At 25.1% G+C, this 17,790-nt stretch overlaps 1 protein-coding gene across 5 annotated transcripts in view; it reads left to right on the forward strand.

Moving 5' to 3' along the window:
- LOC112596264 (rap guanine nucleotide exchange factor 4) overlaps nucleotides 1–17,790 on the forward strand; it is a 229,858-nt gene that overhangs the window by 198,666 nt on the left and 13,402 nt on the right. For all 5 annotated transcript variants that reach the window (XM_025341783.1, XM_025341782.1, XM_025341784.1 and 2 more), the window contains 2 exons: nucleotides 4,369–4,420; nucleotides 7,273–7,382. In XM_025341783.1, coding sequence (XP_025197568.1) covers nucleotides 4,369–4,420; nucleotides 7,273–7,382 — 162 coding nt within the window. The remainder of the gene's footprint in view (nucleotides 1–4,368; nucleotides 4,421–7,272; nucleotides 7,383–17,790) is intronic.

A 17,790-nucleotide genomic window follows, 5' to 3' on the forward strand; every position in this document is an offset into this window, starting at 1 on the left:
AACACCGAAATTAAGATGATCCGAGTCTATGAGGTTGAATTAGAGAAATAGGTTGCGACACCGCTTTGTTTTCAATCTTTTGAGTGAGTTTCCGAATGTTGGTTTAGTAAGATTTTTAGCTAAGATATTTAATTGGTCAGAAAGAAATTTTATAACGAGCGTAGGATTTGATTGTGATTTCTAGCATTGTATTCATTCTTTAAGGTTGAGTATAAAGTTTGATTGGAAACATAGTATAGGGCTTTTGTTATTAAACAAAATATTTTATTTTGAGTTAAAGTAAAAGTTTTTTTATTCTTGATTTTTCCCTAGAGCCCCATATTTGGATCTTGTCATCCATTTAATCTCATTAATCTGAAATTTTTTTGACTTGATATTCGTGTAACTTTAATCAACAATGTACTAAATAAAGTAAATACATTGATAGACTATATGATAAGAGCGCCGAAGGTACAAAAATTACATATCATTTGCGCCAAAATATGTAGGGCATAAGCGCCAATCTAATATCATATACCAGTTATACCCAACGTATGAATTAAGTGCCAAGGGTATCATTTGATGTTTCGATTTTATTAAAAATTGTCAGTAATATACATACAAATAAATATAATTTTAATTAATTGATTGATTTTTTAATCCAATTTTTTTTACATATTCCAAACGATTTATTTCATTATCCTGGTATTTCTTCCATTGTACAATTATTATTTGTCTTGGTACACCTCAATGACACATTACCGCTGGCCATTTCTCGTAAAAATCTTTATTTTTGATCTTTTAATAAAATGCACGCAACACCTTTATCAGTAAGAATTTTTGTAAAATGAATTTTAACGAATGACGCCTACACGAATGCTTACGAATAGGTAGCAACAATTATAGTTGTATAACACAAAACTGCTCACACACTGTTTATGTGACAATCTATCGTAATCAGATAATAAATGTGATTAAGATTAAACGTTTGGAGGTTTTGAATAATATACTTAGTTCTAAATTTAAATAGCCTACCTAAGTTACCTAGAATGTTGGCGCATTTGTACGATACGATTTTGGTGCTTTTGTACGATACGACTTTTTGTTCTTATCTCATTTTGACGTTTATGATTTCCACTGCATTAATAATCGATTATAATTTAATTAATTCATTTTGATCGTTGTAGATTATAATAAATCACGCAAACCAATTACAAAAAAAAAAAAAAAAATGTAATTAAAAATATTATACATTAAGATGAAAATTTTTTCAAATAATATGCAAAAACAAATGTATCAAATTTTGTTTTGAAACGAAATTTATACAGCGTATTCAATAAGTTTGGAAACTATCATTAAACTAATTGGAACTGATAAACGTTAATATTATGATATTGTTAATAAGGTTATTATATTTTTGTATTATAAATGTACAGACATTTTATCTGTTATTACTCCACATAGGTATTAAAATATTCATACAGTAATTTCGAATTTTCACACTTATTTAACATCTGATACATTTCTATAATATTATTACTTAATACACTTTTATTGTGTTACTTACATAATTAAGTATTATTGTACTATTAGTGGGTATATTATACAAGATTTATATTATTTTCTAGTTTAAAACAACAAATATATGTATTATGTATATATAAGTTTCTCAATATAACTTCAATTGTATTCTATTATTTCTGGTTTAAATGGTATTAATTTTAAAGGAAAACGTTAACATCAATGTAAACAATACAAATAAACTATTAAGAATCAAAAGAATGGTAAAACAATTTTCTTTTTGAAGAGCGAGAGCGGTTTTTTTTCTATTGTTGTTGTTTTAGTCTGTCGTGTTTTAAAATATCCTATTATTTATTTTTACGGAGTCAAAGAGAAAAAAAACGTTATGCTAAAAAAAAAACAAATAAATAAATAAAAGATTCGGGGCATTAGCGTTAAGGGGAAAAGTATAAAGTAGTTACTAACCTGAGATAACAAAACCTTTTAGTTCCTTCGTTCCTTCGTGTACATGTTTCTGTTTCTTATTTTCTGTGTTCGTTGTCTTATACCTCGTCCCTTTTTATCACATAAAAAGGTGAAAAAGAGCTGAATTTATTTACAAACGTTAAACACCGACTTTTACCACTTAGACGTCGTAAAAATTTCGATGGTGATGTGATGATGTTGGGTGATGACGATGCATCAACGTGCATACGTGCCTCTCTGAAGGTGTCTTTATTTAGTTGATTAATATTATATAGAATAAGTTAAAGAACGTAAAAATGTGTGCACATGTGATCACATTGCAAGCTTTTCATCTAAAACTTAATTCATACTCATCCTTATATATTACCAAATCTTATATTAATAAAATAATGTATTATGATTTATAAGCTTTTATCATGAACAGAGGATGCATTTTTTTTTAATTTTATAAAGCATTAAATTTACATTTACAAAAGAAATAAAAAAAAATGTATTTTATTATTACTCATTTTAGTTCATATAAAAAATCAAAATATGATTTTTGATCTTTTATTTAATATTTTCATTTAGAATCCCATAAAATATGTCTACTTTAATCTTAAATATATATTTACCCATCAAAATTAATTAAATAACATAGTTTATGTATATGTATATATATATATATATATATATATATGACTAAAATTGCATAATTTTCTTATTAGTTACCAGCCAATATATTTTTTTAAACTATTTTAATTATTTTAAGTTTTAAGATAGTATAAAGTATGTGTACAATTTTAATATTCTAACATAATTGGTATTAATAAATATTTAAACGTTATCTTCTCCTATTTTAATAACTAATTATATTATAATATGTCTTTAAAATTCTATATTTAAAAAAAATTACACCATAAAATAATTATTAATGAAACCCGTTAATAGAATAAAATCGATTTTATAAGTTTATAATTTTGATTTTTACAAAAAAGGTCAAGCGTTAATATTAATGTATGTTTAAGTAAAAAATGTTTTCTGTTGGGTTTTTAATTATGTCATGGCCCATGTTGTACTTGAAAAATAAATAGACATTGTTCATTATTTAAATATTCAAAAACCTTAAACAATGTCCAAATATTACAATTACTGTTTTAATTTAATTTATTAATTTGCCTTGTATTATTTATTGGAGACAATTCTTCAATTTCTTAAATATTACATAGAACTCTTGCTCCACTGTCTATTTTTCATTTAAAACAAAACATAAAAATAAAACAAAATTTTATTTGTCTAAACATTGAAATATTTTAATTACATTTTAAACTTTTAAAATGTATTTACAATACCACGAAATCCATTTATCATTAAATTTAATTATTTGAATGATTAATATAGACTTATATCATCAATAACATAATTATAAATTTTACTCGTGTAAATAAAAGTTTTTCCAACTGGAGGATTATTCATTCAGTGAAACTAATCTTTTTTTTACACATTCATAATTAACACATTTGCTTATTGTTCGATATACATTGTACAGGAATGTCCAACCTTTTGTGATGTCTGGGCCTCGTCATATGGGTAGAAATTGTTGCTGGCCACATAGTTTTTAATAATAATAGTTAATACATACAGTGTTTTATTTTTATTTGTTGATAAATGACACGAGATCAATGCCGTGGGCATATCTCCAATAATAAAAAATTTTATCAAAATCGGCTCGAGTTGATCCACCTATAATTAATGTGTGCCCGTGCTATTATGCTAAGATAAAATTATTAAACACGATTAAAGTTTATTTGATGTTTAATATTATGTTGTTTTATATTCATATGATAAATTTGTTCTCGTAATATTAATATATTATATACAATTAATTAATAGTTTTTAAATTGAAGTAAGGGCCGCATCAATATCTACCATGGGCCGCGGGTTGGACACCCCTTATATACATCAACAAATTGTGAAATAAAACTTTAAAAAATTTTTTTAAGTCATCAATAAAGTCTATATAATTTAATTTTTCAAGTCAAAATTGGAGGAAATCATTTGAAAATACTCACAAACTTAAATTTTATCATTTTAAGTATAACATAAACAAAACCAAAAAATGTAAATGTAGCGCTAAATTAAATACATCGGGCTAGTATTTAGTCTGATAATTTATTGTTTTTAGAATAGAATCTTGTTTTTTATAGCATTATAAAGAACTGTCTTATTAATATTGTAAAATGTCAATTTGTAATGTATTGTATTAATACAATAGCTTTAATAAAGAAATTAAATCAGTAATTAATGTTTGAAATATTGTAATGTTATTTTTTAAATTTATATTGGATACATTTGTTTAAAGATTATGAAAAACATACATTGCTGTAGTAATCTAATAAAATGTAATATTTTATTTGATTTCAGAAACATTCAAATTTGATGAAAGACTTAATCGCTACAAATAAACTAAGAAATGGTATGATTTAATTTTATTATATTGCTTTAATATTAATTATTTCATTTTTAAGCACTTATTAAGCACAATTTAAAATTATTTTAAATACCTACTGTTTTCAAAAAATAAATACAGTTGTTATACTATAATCATAACAGTGAAATGTTAGATAATATAATCATTGTTGGTTTAATATATCAAAAAGTTCATTTTTACCATTGAAAATCCTACCAAGACCTATTACTTCTCCTTCCGTATTTTTTGATTTTGTAAATAAAGGAGTGTCATACAAATTTAAAAGCTTGCATTTCCACAGGAATAACATGCATTATATTTTTAAAAAGAAATTTCAATATTTTAAAATGATAGAAATTCAGTTATTATATTTACCATTTTAGCTAACCTAATCCTCTACAATTTTAACGATGTATTTAATTAGAATATAAATCTTGTTTCCGATGGTCTACGATGATTATAGCAATACAATTTAGTTACCTATATCTCAAATATTAAAATGTGTATGTTAATTATCATAATATTTTCAGTTAGATACAAATGGCAAGTACTTAACCTTATTAAATAAATTAACGATTGTTAATATATAAACACTGTGTATTATGATGATATAATTATAAAATATTATCTTAAAATATCCAAACGCAGGTCGATAATTATAAACAATACGTCAAAGATAAACCTACAACCATTGACAAAATATTTTAATTAAAGGTTTTAATAATAAATATTATGATGAAAAGGGTTCTGTATCTTAACTTTCAACACCATACAACATGGAAGATCATTAAGTTTATTTCGAAAGAAATACGCATAAATGATCAATATATTATTAGTCAACCCCATGTCAATACTTAAATCTAAAATTTTAAATAAATTCAATTAAATAAATGAAACAATTTATGAGGTTTAATAGTAAAGTAAAAGTTAACAATGATTTATAAAATATTATTTTTTTATTAATACATTTATTTTAGAGTGGTATAAATAAGATTAAGAGATGAGTCAAAATAAAATATAAAAATTAATTACATTTTTCCAAAACTAAATAGTGCACAATAGCATTAATTTCATATTTATATTTAAACATTTCATTTGGCATTTAAGGAAATTTTAATAAAAATATATTTTGACCCTTTCCTAACGCTTAAATATGAACACAGCTGCTTAAAGATATCAAAATATGTTCTGTCGGTAATGTCTGTATTATAATATTAAAATTATATAATAAAGTTAAAATAGCATATAAAAACAACAAAACACAGCTTTAATCGTATATACATTTGGTTCATTTAATACTCGCATATGTCGAGTACAATAAACTATAACAGATGCTTCCAAATACATCTAAATAAAAGCTCACATACTTTACGCGTTTGTTTTATTTATTTTAATATGTATACTCTTTATATAATATATATATCAATATAATGTGATTCTTTTACCACTATGCATTTTCCTAGAAAACGACTGCTTTTAATGTGACTGAAAATATATAATTTTTTTTTATAAAATTTAAAAAATGTATATACCTAATTATAAGTAATAAATTACAACACACCAAGATGTTTAAACGATTTATTATTTATCTCAAAAACCATTTATATTTTCCTAGTAAATCACTGCATAGTGATCAAATAATCGTTCTGTATTTATAATCATATGGGTGGTTGGGACTGTGTAAACGTGAGTATTGTGTGTACAATTTACGCATGCATTATTTAAGTTGTACTTAGGGGCACAATCTATGTAACAATGTACCTAACCATAAATTATTTAGCATCATAGGATCGGGTCATTTCATATTATGAGTTCTCTCTGTGTTCGAACCGCGAAAACACTATCGTTTACGTCGGATAGAGCTTGACGAATTTCCCGTTCGTATAATCGTATGACGTTAGCTCAAACCAGATCAGTTAATCCTATTGTTACCAGGGTTTTTCACGAAAAAAAGAAACAACGAATATGTCACCCTGGCTACGGTTTATATACATATATATATATGATTGGGGTGACACGTAATTTTTTTTCTCTACATTTCGAGAAAAAAAGAAACGAAATTCGTAGCTACGCTATAAGTTTCAACTAAAGCTTATAATTATATAGCCGCGGGAGAATTTGATTGCCGTCCGTACTCAGTGGTACCGACTATGGTGGAAAAGAAAAATAAATCGTTCTAAATCCATTATCTAAATACCACAGCAAGAACAACTAATCCGACATGATAATATAGTGTTTTTAATTAAAAACTATAGACGGTGGTAAATAAGTGTTAAAATTTGAGATCTATGAGCTGTTCAGTATTATTTATTACCCATACTTAGTAAATAGTGCTACACAGTATTAGACATTAGGCTCATTGAATAGTGTGGTAAAATGTTAATATATATCTAAGTACATATTTTCATTTATTTTTGATCATATCTATAAATGCATTACAAACGATTATCGAAAAATAAACGGATATTCATATTATTTTATGACAATTAAAAATTTAAATTTATATTTTACCACACTTAGCACTTAGTATAGGTATCAAACAAATTAAACTTCTAATAAGGTTTGACGACGCAACAATATTATTTCTTTGTAGAAATAATTTGAAAATGATTTAGTATACCAATATTTAAATAAAAAATAAACAACAATAAATTGTGATTAAAAGTTTATCATCTCAACGTTTAAGCTAAAACGTATAGGTATCGAACTTTTTTAATAAGACTTGAAATTTAATTTTTCTTTTTATCACGATGCTTTGTAGTTTGTATTTTTGTAATCATTTTTCATATCTTTATTTATTTATTATTATTTGCAAACTTCACTTCAATCTTAAATTTTATTTATTTTTATCTCTACAGGTATGGCCAGTGGAAATTTATCCAAGTGCCAATCTCCTCCACCTGTGATGAATCTGACTCGTAGAACGGTTACTCCTGATAATCCCGACCCAGCTGAAGTTATTACGGAGGTAAATATAAAAACATATTTGGCTTGTCCATTATTTATTTATTTATTTATTTATAGAAATATTATACAAGTTTGGACTCAATTACATGAATTAATTTAAAAAAAAAAAAAAAACAAAATATAAATAATATTATATATAAATATATCAATTTATATGCGTAAACTAGCAGTAAAGTGGTTTTTAAATGAGAGAGAGAGGAAATATGACAAAACGAATCAAAGTTATAATTATTAAAATTAATTCATGACTCTCAAGAGTGGTATAATATGAGTAGCATAATTAGCAGTTTGAGATTTTAAATCAAATAAATTTGTTGATAGGATATAAGCTGAGGAAATTTTAAACAATACGCTGCTTAAAAAGTTGACAGTGAATACAGTCATATTCAATAACTTATAAATAAAATATAAATCAAGTCTGATTCTGCGTTATTTCAGAGATTCGAGATTTAAATAAGTAAAGATGTATGGTGATATCTGAGTATATTACACTCGAAAGCTAAAAAGCGTAAGAACTACTTTTAACTTTCTCAAAGGTAGTTAATAATCCATTATTATATGGAGCAAAATCACAGAACCATAATCTAAAATTGAACATTATGAAGAACAATAAATTGAAATAAAAATATTCTTATCATTGAAATCGACACAGCTTCTGTAAATAAATCCTAGCAGTATTAAGGCTTTATCTTTTATGTAACGTTAAATGTGAATTAGGGAATTAGGATTCAACATTTACACAAAGATTTTTAATAACGTCAGTTATTCTGGGTTGAGATATTGAGATATATCATTCATATAATTATCGAAAAATTATTGAAACATAAACGTTAGAAAGTTATTACTTGGTGTTTTTTAATAGTAAGGGTATACATTTTTTTTCAAACAATTAAAAAACAAATTTTATTAAGATTTTAATAATTCAGCGTTTCTATAACAATTTACAACATGGTAAATTTCAATATCATCTGCAAACATAAGCTTAGAACTATTTAGAAAAGTAATGCCATGATTATGTATAAAAATAAAATTTGGACTAGTTAAGAACCTTGAGGTACACCCGATGAAGTTGATAGGTATTGGCTTCGATCAAAATTGTTTATAAGTCACAATTTGAGTCCACTGTGAAGTGAAAGACTTGACTCATCATAAAACTGGACTATTACGCCAATATAATTCAATTTATATAAAAGAATAAGCAACTAGCTTTATCGACAATTTTAGCGAATTAGTATATATAACATCCATACATAAAAAGCGCATAAGGAATGTTTAAGTGTTAGTGAGTTAAGAGTGGTTGATTTGGACGGTCTAAAACCGTTTTGATCATACAAAATAATTAAATATTTTATCTAGTAGTTTAAAGTTTTCTAATCTGACATGATAGATTCAAATATTTTTAATGCGATTGAAAGTAAAAAGATAGGCCTGTGATTAGGTTAACCTAGTCAAATCATACAACCTTTTAGAAATAGGACAAACAATATTTGATTTCCATGTATCTAGAAAAATACCACTAGATAAAAATAAATTAAAAATATAAACCAGAGTAGAGGATAAAACATATTTATATAATTGATTAAACCGACTAGCTATTAAATCAAGTTCAGGATTCAATGGCCCAATTTCAATAAAAAAACTGAGGATGCTGAAGCCCCTCCATTTTTTTTCACTTTGTGGTTATGAATACGTACAACTCGTACAATACCTATTCAACAATTACACATTTAATATTGGCTTTGTAAAGTGTAGGATAATTATATTATAATTTAGTTTAAAATGAATTACTAAGTTCAATAACTAAAACATGAACATTTTTATATTATAATTTGATTCTTCTAGTCCGCCCAAGCCCCACTTCTAAATTTTGTCTACACCAAAATTAACACTTTGAACTAATATTAATAAAAAATGTAGCGATTTATTGTTCCATTATCACTATTATCAGTTTTCCAATAATTTGTGATTGCATTGTAGAAAAGTTGTATTTCTTTAAAATCGTTAAAATTGTTAACTAAAAGATTTTTACTATGCACGATGCTCTTATTTATTTTTATATTATTATGTTAATTTGATTATTATTGTTTTAATGGATAGTAAATAACAGTCTTAAATATTATGTTTTATTATATATTCAAAAAAATATATGTCTTAATAAGCTCTATGAGGGCTTACGAATAACGAGCAATTAGTGTACAGAGCAAAAGTTCTGAAACTATTTTAGTCCACGCCTTGTTAAACATTGAATGTTTGTGACTTGCAGCCACCCATTATAGTAATATAAATAAAAATATCTTTCGTATTTTATATATTTTATTAACATTCTTGTGCTTATTCAATGCGCGATAACGAATACATTTGTATTATATACACGCAAATAATTATAATAATACAATATTTTTTTATTTATTTTTTTTTTTTTTGCTATATTTAGACGATAAAATGTTCTATACTACTATTTACTTATATTTTATAATTTTGTATCACGAAATATTATATATTTACACATTTCTATTTCGCGCAGTCACTTGATTAACATTTAATGATCAACTTAGATTTTATAATTTTATATTGTAAGAACGCACTCTAGAAACTCGCTAAGCTAAACCGATTTAAAAACGAGGTGTAAATGGTATAATACATATTGGTTTGTTATTTTTCTACCACAGGATAACGAGGTAATAGAATTTTACCAATTTCGATTTATCTCCTCTTAAATTATTAATGTTTTTCCTCCAATTACCTATGTCACTATTACGTTTTAAGAACTAATTGCATATGGATGAAAAATAACTACTGATAAAAAAAAATTAAGTAGGGACCGAAACTATCAAATTATATTCTCTTTGGTGCGTCAGTATATTATCCTAGTGAATTAATTTCTGGATTATGATGCGTGACTATGGTCAATCTATTAAATGAACAATTATCGTAAAAGCTTAGAAAGATTTGATGGAACCAAGGAATAACATTCGTTGATAACTGAAACACTTTCAATCCTTGTTATCTCTTGTAATTGAAATTGAACGTCGCGTTTGTCAGACCGAAAGCAACGAGGCTCGCAATCATTACTATACGTGTTGTCGCTCGACAGGTCACCCAAACCATTTTCCTCAAACTAACTGATCGCGTCAACGGATATTGTCGCGTTTAGCTGTTCAAAATAGTATATCTCATACAATATTTCATTTTCCGTCGACCGTAGTCTTAAAGGGATCATTGAAATTGGACGACGTGCAATGGACACTGAGTAAGTGATTTTTTTTTCATGGTTGACCTACAGAGGATATTGTGGTTACATCATAGTATCGTACGTATAAGCTGAGCCATAGCTACATATTGTGTGAAATGTGTTTATTGTAATTTTATAGTTCGTTATAATATAATCATGGTATCATTCACAAACCATGATCTACCAAATAGTTTCCTGTTGGGCTGAGCTCAATTTTTTAACATAACACGGAAAATGACAAGTGTGAACCCAGCTTAACGTACAAACTATATATGGACGACGGTCGCCTTAACTATGGTATAAATTCAATGACCGCGATTCACTGCGAGGAAATTTGATAACGGTAAATGTTGAAAATGTCTAATAACGAAAAAATTTGAACTGTCTGTTTGCTAAACGATTGAGTAATCATTTTTAAACATCATAAACGCCATAACACAAAGTCTGATCTATTTGTTTCCAATAACCAAAACCGTGGTCGATTTTGTTTATAATTTTGCCACCATAACCAGTAGATTATTATCGCGGAGAACCAATAGAAAAACTCTTTGTGTCTTATACCACGGTTAGCTAATCTATCACACCTATCGCTTACTAAATTAAATTTTGGAAACATTTCAAACGTTAGCATTAGTATTCTAAAACTTTATCGCTATCAACTTTCCTCTGTATTATGTGCGGTATAGGTACTATACTAAACAAATAACCATAATATTTTCCACCTGAAGATAAAGAGGATAACCGCTACTCAATCCTTGATCAAAGTGAACTTCGTTCGTTTACTGAGGATTATTAACCAAGAAGATCGCATGGAGTTAAAAGTAAAGATGCACACCACGATATTACTTTATGTTAATCACAGGTTTTATTTAGGAATTGACAGTTATTTATATGCTTTTAGCGCTTTATAAAATATCCATGGAATGTTCTATAGGTACCTACGATGGTTTTCAAAATTACAATATTATATAAAGTATTTAAATCAATTATTGATAGCTTTGATCAATACTTGTCATAATATTTATAACGTTTGTACCTATGCAGATTTCTAAAATCAAAGTTTGGCCTATTGTACAAATGGTAGGTAATACGCTATCGAATTTTTATAGGTATATTGATTTGCCATGATTTAAATAAATTATAAATAATCAAAGCATATGATGGAGTAGTGAATTTTTAAAAATCTCTCAATTTATAATATAATATTTAAAAAGTAAATATTATTATTTGGAACCTTAAACCTGTAGTAACCACACTCACACAATATTTCGTAACTATTAAATACCACGTTGATATATCTGCAATATAGTAATGCCCTGTTGCATAAATAACTATTAAACATTTAATTAATTAATAGTACGCTAATGGTTCCTTAAACATGATTTAGTGGCCCGTGATTTGTCCATTAAATTAATCAATTTTTTCATGCAACCTACTGCGCGGCGTTAGTATTATATATATTATTGTAATAGCGTATAGTTTAGTTTAGCGTACGTCAATTTTAATGTGAATCAGTACATTATTGTTATTATTTACACCTGCCACTACAGGTTTACATGCATAATATATTGTGATTTTATGTTATATTAAATGAAATACTATTCAACATAAATATAAAAGATATAGTGAATGTTACACGCCAAAAACTATATAGTATACCTATTGAATTTGTGGCCTAGTGAACAATAACTAGCCTATTCAACTAGGTATTCAAAGTCGCAAATTCATAATTTACGAAATTCAGTAATATTTTTTATTCACTCTCTCTTTAAATACATCGTTATTCGATAAAAAAACGAATTGTATGATCAAATTAAAATACCAATTCAATTGCAAAAAATAAACTAATATACAACTAATATAGATCAAACACTGATTTTAAAATAAACATATAATATATTACAGATTCTTCTGTAGTACATAAGTATATTTTGACATTTGTGTCTAATGAATTTTATGCGATATGTATGAATTAACTTGTCTAATAAGTTACATCCATATTATAATATTGTTATTTATTTTTTTTTGTTTTTAAATCATTTTAAACTGAAATAGACTTTATCAACATTTTTAATTTAAACATTTGTCCTTGTGATTTCAAAAAAATATTTTATCCATTAAAAAAATGTCTACTTAAACATTCCATTATTATTTTTGTTTATTTTTCCTTACATAATATTATACATCATATATTTATTTTACTACTGTTTTAAAAATAATATGTAACAAAGTACACCCAATTATCTTTGTAAGCATGTAGTAGTTTATTTCATTAACAATGGTTATACATTTATAATTACTTTTTACTACTTTAGGGCTAAAAAACATAATTACAAATATAAAAATTTATGATATGAGTAAGGTAATACTGTATATCCCGAAAATAATTTTAAATTAAAAATGTATTATATAAAAAATGTGTGTTTGTATATAGTACCTACTATAATAATATATCATGATATTTTCTATATTATAATATAATCACGATACAACCGATGTACATTTTGAAATTTATTAAAATAATTTTTATAAAATGTTCTTTTTGCTTATGTATGGTCCATGTACGAGTGTCGAGTACACACCAATAACTAATCAAAAAGTGTTAGTCACCACGGAACCTAGTTAATACACATAATGTTTTTGTTTTTCGTATAAACGAACTTACTGATGATCTAAAAAATATATTCTTATAAAGTTATTGAATATATGAAAAATTATCGTAACAGTACCTAAGTAATTTACAACGACATACACGTACTATAATTATTATTTTTATTACTCGAACGGGTAGCCGCATATTTCAAATAATTAATGAGATCTGAACATTATATTCAATTTATCATCTCTGTCGTTGTCATCGTAATATATCACGCTTGTACATTTTACAGAAGGTATAATACCTCATTATAATAATTTAGCAGGTATGCTAAATATTTTTCCTGGTATATCATATAATATGTATATATAAAAAAAATGTAATAATATCTCTAAAATGTTCGAAAAATATTGTATAGTTCAAATAACTTAAAGTTGAACGACTAAACTATTATATTGTGGTTTAAATATATTAACCGTTTTACTAACAATTCTAATATACTAAAGTATTTTTAGACTTAATAAAATGATATATGGATAAATAATATGCTATATTATAACTATGACATCCCAATACTTATCTTATGACAAACTGCGCATTAAACTAATTTAAAACTACCGTTTTGTTGTGCTACCTCACAAAAATCAAAAATCCACCATAATATATATGCTCTCTCTCACTAGCTTTTTTACGTTACTTTAACCATGCATTCATCTCATCCCTTCTGATTCTGAAAAAGGTTCTCTGAAGTTTCAAATGTATTAGACCTCGAATCTTTTTCCATATTCTTTCTAACTCCACGAGAAATTATATTCAAATGTTCGTACCGACCTATCTCACCTCTTAAGCATACCCAATCTCCCCTCATAATTTTATGTCGTCGTAAATCAACTTAATGTTAGACCTCGATACTTATCTGTACTTCTATATTATTATTAAATCATGTATCATCACGATATCTTAAAAAAAAATATTTAATCATCATGAAAATTATATTATTCAACGGCTCTGAAAATAATTGTAGAAACGACTAGCTCATTATAATACTATTTTCAATACCTTATTGTAAATACAATCATCAGATTATATTATATTTTAATGTAAAATCCAAACTTTATCATTTTGTTATTAAAATAAAATTATGCTCTATCAAGGAAATAATCAACCTATGATAATTATATGTTATATAAAATTTATGATATGAATGACTCAAATAATTTATTGAAGTTGCTAAAAAAAATCTATAGTTATATCTGCGCAAGCATTTTCTTTTGAATGATCTAAAAGAATATCTACTTTACCTCAAAATCAATTAAATCAGCTATTTAAAATCGCAATATTAAATCCGACTTAAAGACCAATCTACTTTTAATTAAATATGTTATCCTTCTTAAATTTGAGTTCCCTCAACTAGGAATTGGTAATCCAATTACAATATAGTATGTATTTTCATCTATTTGATATAATAGAAAAACTAAATTAAATACTATTTTATGTACGTACGAAATATATAATTCATTAATATAAATAAGTGCAGATTCAAAGGATCAGTTTTGAACTGATAGAATGTAACAAAAACTTAATGAAATTAACCTAGTATAAAACTCACACACAACTAAATCACTATAAAAATGACATTTATATATTTTCACACATATGTGATATTACAAAAATTACAAAAAGTGGAATTTTTTTTAATTATTTTTATGTGTCGTATTACTGTGAAACCCCACAGAATTTCCTATTCATTAACCACGTGCAGCATTATTTAGGTTGTGATAAAATTAATTGAAACAATAATATTATGCATTAACCATATATTGTAATGAATTAGGTTCGAATTGATATTTTTAATTAATGCAAGGTTTTTGACAAAAATTAATTCAGCCCACTGTATTAATTATGGTAAAATAAATTTTAATTTAATAACAATATAAAAAAAAAATAATATATAATATACTTAGTGATGTAACATGATAGGCCATCTCTGTCCACTCAAAACCTTTTTTTCGTATACAATATAATATGTTATTAAAATAAAATTTGACACACACACCCATCACGGTGAACCATTCAATGCTTACTATACAGCAAAGCAATATCCACTTCCTCTCCGTTTTCTTTCTTAAAAATCTTTCATTTATAAATTTATATCTTTAAATCCTATTAGACACTAAGAGTACGAATTATTGCGAGTTTAGCAATACAGTCACGCGGACATAAGTCAGGCCAAAGCTGACACAACGCTTTGGATTGAAAAATGTATACGATTCTACCACAATACATTATATTTTATTATATAATTTTATAGTTATGTTTATGGTATTTAATTTGTATTATTCGTTATTATTTGATACATCATTTCGTATTCGTTGTAGCATTTCATCATCTGGAACTTTTCTATAGTTAATAAATTGAATTTATGAAATTCAAGTAGTTTTATTAATTAACACTAAACTTAATAATATGATTATTTCTTTGATAGAAGTTAGTTAGATATAGTATTGTCATATGATATAATTCTATGAATTCTGTTGGCGTCATTTTATTTTACTATTTAGTATATAAATATAAAATATAGATACAAGGTTTATCATACCCGTGAGCTCTTATAAACACTTTATTGACAATTATTTAAATTATTCACCTATTGTGCAATTTTTTACAGTAATACAATATGAAGGAAATGTATTAGTCAATTAAATATAATTAATTATTATAAAAAAAATAATTTTTTTATTTTATTTTATCGCACATGATAAATCGGTTACTGGTTAATATATTATGTGAATGTTATCAGAAATATGTAATACAATAAGATAATACATAGATAAAACAGACCGCATTTGACTTTGTGTCGTACAAATATTTTATTTGAAATTTTGTAAAATAATCTAATCGCAAATATAACGCATAAAAAAAAAAATCGTATTTAAATGTATTTAAATATTTTTCTTACGATCAAAGTAAATGTAAGTTTTCTTTTACAAATTATGAAAATATACATTTCAATTTTAATCCCCCAATGGAAAATTTGTTCCAACTACAATCTCGTATCCATACGTTATACAATATGAGCTGGTTCTATATCACAAGTGGTATGGCACTTTTATAAATGTATATACCTTATATATTAAACGAATTATTATATTTAACCTCTAGGTTTATATTTATGTACAAAAAAACATCGCGATAACATAAATTTAAAAAAATAAATGACTTTATTTTATACAATATTTTTTGTTCTTTTATACGGAACTAATACTCGTATTAATGTAATATTAATAAAAAGTACAATTATACATCATATACTGCATATATACTAATTAATAATAATAATAATAATAATAATTTTGTATGATATGAATAATTTCATTACAGAAACTAAACTTTAGTACCTACATACAGTAAAAAAATCGACTTCAACAATTCTAGATCAAACATAAAAATATATATGTGTGTGTTATAATTTGATTTAAATAAGTATAACGTAGTTTAAGTAGTTTTTCTGGAGGTTCTTTTCTATTTCGTTATTTAGTTTGTTTCTTAATGTATTTATTGTTTTATAGTTTTTTTTTTTTTTTTGATTGTACAGGCTGTTAATTCTCTATTTATTTATGCTAATAAAGTATAATAGCTTCATGATTATAGAGGTGTCATTTTATTTACAGCTGTATCACTGTATATACTATATGTAAAATATGTGTAACTAAAAACCGTTTATAAAAATGAAATGTAGGTGTCAAGTAGGTATCCACTATGTTATACAGAAGTAGTAAAGTGTACTTTGAAACTTGAGTAAGTCCCTATAATGAATTAGTTAAATTTAAATTCAATGATAAATCATTGCATACGAAAAAATGATTCCTAGCAAAAACTGTTTATCAACTTATAATATTATTTTAATACAAAAATGTATTTTACAATGAGTTATATGGTAGGTTGAATAGTCAAAAACATGCATTTTTATAATTTTAATATTTTTAAATAATTAAAGGAATAACTTATGTGATATCTTTAATAACATTTTCAAGCTTTATGATTTTTTTAAAGAAATAAAATAATTAAAATTTAAAATTTCTTTAATTAGCTTAAAATATGTCTGAATATTTTAAAAAGTCCAATGACTATAGAAAATAACAATTAAGTAACAGTGAAATGTTTTAAGTTTCTTTAATAAATATTTTTTGAATGATGATTAATTACTAAAAACGGTAGATGATTAATCGTCATATTTATACGTTGAAATATTCTATGTCATCAAAATGTTATCTTCAATCGATCATAAAAAGTTACTGTGACATTACACAAAACTTTTTTTTTAATTTTCATTAAATAATTTTATGAGATATCTTATATCAAATATTAAATCTTTGAGTAAAAAATTAAAAATATTAAGAATTTTATTCTATAAAATTATTTGCAAATATATTTATGAATTTTATAAAAATTAACTTAGAATTCTTATAAAAAAAAATGTTACTGTATTTTCGATATTTTTTTATTTTCTGCAAAATAGTTTACAAACAACTAATGTAGACACAAAAATTTCATTTTAAATTAATAAAAATTTAATTAAAT

Source organism: Melanaphis sacchari, unplaced genomic scaffold, assembly GCF_002803265.2.
Source record: "Melanaphis sacchari strain LSU unplaced genomic scaffold, SCAv2.0 Contig31_pilon_pilon, whole genome shotgun sequence".
Classification (NCBI taxonomy): Eukaryota; Metazoa; Arthropoda; class Insecta; order Hemiptera; family Aphididae; genus Melanaphis; species Melanaphis sacchari.